Source organism: Priapulus caudatus, unplaced genomic scaffold (genome assembly GCF_000485595.1).
Source record: "Priapulus caudatus unplaced genomic scaffold, Priapulus_caudatus-5.0.1 Scaffold136, whole genome shotgun sequence".
Taxonomy (NCBI): domain Eukaryota; kingdom Metazoa; phylum Priapulida; class Priapulimorpha; order Priapulimorphida; family Priapulidae; genus Priapulus; species Priapulus caudatus.
The window spans coordinates 385,106-388,598 of NW_014577197.1; the positions used below are offsets into that span (position 1 = coordinate 385,106).

Consider the following 3,493-nt stretch of genomic DNA (forward strand, 5'->3'; position numbering starts at 1 on the left):
AACCTCGTCATCTGCACAAGTACTCAAAAGAAATGCAGGAGCGCTCTGAGTTTGTAAGTTTGTTATATTGTGCATGACAATGTAATGCAATTGTCCAATTTATCTCTGTTTTGCCATGCTTCTGGACTTGACCTTACACTTTTTTTTGAGTAAGTAACCATGCTGTATGTTATTGTTTTCGAATTCTAGGTAAGCATAGGAGTTGTCGATGCCAATCCTTCGACGACGTCTGGCATGGTCTCTGTGCTTGAGCACTTTCAGCAATATGTCGCAGTAAAAAAAGGCAAACCGGTTGAAAATTTGGTTGGTGGAGATGGCCTCTCTATAGAGCGCATAATCCATGCACAGCATGCGCGCAACAACGGTGAGAACTGGCATCACCGCCTGGATTCCATGTGGGCAGCACCCCAGGAATTCTATAAAGAAATTCTGCTTCTTCAGGTTAGTAATAAATATTTGCTGAAAACAGCTATAGATAAACATCTGAACAACAACAATTACCTTATAGCTAAATAAAATAAAATAAATTGGTTCACCAGCATGATCCATAAGGATTTTTCATTTCTCATTTTTTCAAATGAAAGCTTTATTTCTAATAAGTCCATTTATATATATATAAATGAAATAATACCATACATATCTAACTGTCTCATTTCTTCTCGTATAGGACTCCAATAACAGGTTTTTCGTTGGAGGAAGTATAGCTGACAGAGGGACTATTAGCCAGCTGAAATCAGACTTCAACCATCGAGCCCTTCGAAAGGATGTGATGTCCAACTTCCAGCATGTATGGGACATGTATGAAGTAAGTTAAAATGCAATACAATGAGGCAGCTCACAGAAGCAAACTCAATAGCAGCAATAATGTATACGAGATAGAGGCACAGCATGCATGCTTGCAATATTTTGTGCATTCAAACTGAGCCCATTTGGTCTTAAGAAATGGTTCACTTATTTATTTACAGTTTACTACAGATGGCTACGTGTTGCTCTGCGCTATGCAGCTGCAAAACACCACCATGCAAAGCTTCCCTAGCCAGGGAACGAGTGAAGACCAACTCGATTGGCTTCACCGACTCGCCCAAGAAGTGGTCGACTTCTGCTGGGAGCTACCGGACATGGATGGGATCAGGTGTGCAGCAAAAGCATATGCAGACGAATCACCAGACAGTGCTGTTGGTGACTCCGTTTTCTGCACGTGTCAAGCAGTTATGCGTATTATGCAAACTCAAGAAAAAACCTGTTTACCGAGAAGTAAAACTCAGACACAAGGATTAAATCAGAAATTGAGGTATTTTTCTATCTTTTTCTGGTTATAGAGAAAGACGATGTCATGATACTGTGCTGCAGCTTATCATGCAAAGTGGGCTGGTACCACATAAGTTGCGTGCAACTGAAGCAAGAGCCATCTTCTGATGAAGATTGGTACTGCAGCAGCGAATGCGCTGGTAGTTCCACTTACGTGTACTGCTCCTGCCACCACAAGTGTGCTGAAGATATGGTGCAATGCGCCCTGAAGCAGAATTGCAGGAATGCCGAGTGGTATCATAAGAGCTGCAAAGGGATTGCACAGGACGAATGTCTCCCAGGTAAACAGTGATTGTTTATCGGGGGTAAACTAGAGCCATCTTGTTGTGCTATTATTGAGAAAAAATGACATAATTATTTCAATCATTCCAGATGCATGGTATTGTGGTGAAGCATGCCATCTAGAGGCAGAAGGTGATGACTACGTCCTCAACCACACAAAGGCAATAATGTGGGAAGGTCTCTCGCACCTGTCTAGAAGGATGGCGGTGCGTGAAGGGGATGGTGCAGCAATGCTGGAAGATTGGAAGATCGACATGTTGCAATTTTGGAACAGGAACCATCCAAAATATTTCACAATTGCCCATCACTTCCTGGCATGTAAGTTTGCAAGCAAATCAAAGTTCATGTTGCTCTAAGTGTGAGAACGTATAGGGGAATACCGTTTTTTAAACAATTGACCACAAGGTTAGGTCTGTCAGCAATTTAAATTATTCTTCTATGTTTACAACTCTATAGGTGTAGGAGGATACGCCCCTCCACAAATAAGGCATCACCTCATGTGGAACAGGGTTGCCAACTTGAAGGGGAAACCAGGTGGCAACATTGGCCTGGACCTGTGTAATGAACACATTAATCGGGACTTCAAAGGTTTGTTGAGCGTACAACGGCTAAGCTTTGCTAAACCATGTTTTTTGTTTATTTCCTAGACACATAATAATGCAAACTATGAAATTCCCTGTTTACATTGTACATTTCTCAAACAGAACTGCTGGCCAACTCCAACGGCAACTACACTCCTCAGAAAGTGAAGAGATGTTCACAGATGTCCGGACCCTATGGCCGAACACTCGATGACGGGTTCACAGATGTTGGCCTCGTCGACATGAGAACTCCTAATCGTAAGCGCCGGCCAAATCTCTACAAAGCCGACGTGAGCCGGTTCGTGACAGAATATAGCAGCGACTCACTCTGCGACTACATTCCCGGGCGAGAGCACGATGCTTTCCCTAACTTTGAAGCACCCAACCAACTGTTCTCTCCAGTAAGGCTTGGTAGGAAACTGTACAAATTCTCACATGCCATGGATTCATGGCGTCAAATTAAAAATGTATAACCTACCTGGCATCTGTGGCTGTTCCAGCAACTTCTTGTCACATATACAGCAGCAGGAGTTTGGCTTAGAGCAGTTCTGCAGTGCATTATTGTCCATGCCAGGAGTGAAGAGGAACTGCAAAATTCTTTTGCGAAGGCATGTTTCATCAGCCTGTGAAGACAGCAATAACATGCGCATAGGCTCGTCAACTCGCCTCTTGTCTATGGAACCTGGGTAAATGTACATAATAGCACGTCCAGGTTTACCATCGCGCGCACACCTGCCCACTTCCTGCCAATACGTCATTATGTCAGCTGATGGGCCCCAGTGAATGACAATGTCAATGTTGGAAATGTTGATTCCCATGCCGAAGGCGATGGTCGCCACAACACATCGTAGAGCAGACTGTGCATCCACAACACTGCTGGCGATACGGGTGTGGCTGTCTGCATCCGTTGAGGAATGATACATCTCCACCACTCTGCTGTGAACATCACGCGTGCTGCTTGAATAGGCAGCAGACTCAAGCTCTAGCATCAGCCAGTGATAGATGGAAGCAACATGGTCCACTTGCCTGCAAATAGCGAATAAGCCTTTTGTAGCCACTCATTAGTAACGTTTATAATGACTATGCTGAAATTCTATGGGTATTCTAACCCTAGCAATACCGTTTCTTGGAGCTAGGGTTAGAATAGCTCCAAGAAACGGTATTTCTAGGGTTAGAATAGCTCATAGGGTCTATGTCCCCCAGGGTACTGCCGGAACGTACCCTGGGTACGCTCCGGTATACCGGAATGTACCCTGGTCACTATTTGATATGGTTAGGGTTAGAATTAGGGTTAGGGTTAGGGTTCGGCTTAGGGAGTAGGC

At 44.1% G+C, this 3,493-nt stretch overlaps 1 protein-coding gene across 1 annotated transcript; it reads left to right on the plus strand.

The window, feature by feature from the left end:
* The first annotated feature begins 1,082 nt into the window (after window positions 1-1,082).
* Window positions 1,083-3,287, plus strand: LOC106805987. The gene is made up of 5 exons (XM_014807799.1): window positions 1,083-1,132; window positions 1,320-1,589; window positions 1,681-1,908; window positions 2,047-2,178; window positions 2,295-3,287. The coding sequence occupies exons 1-5, from the start codon at window positions 1,123-1,125 to the stop codon at window positions 2,642-2,644; spliced, it is 990 nt and encodes a 329-aa protein (XP_014663285.1). The 5' UTR covers window positions 1,083-1,122; the 3' UTR covers window positions 2,645-3,287.
* Window positions 3,288-3,493: the final 206 nt, after the last annotated feature.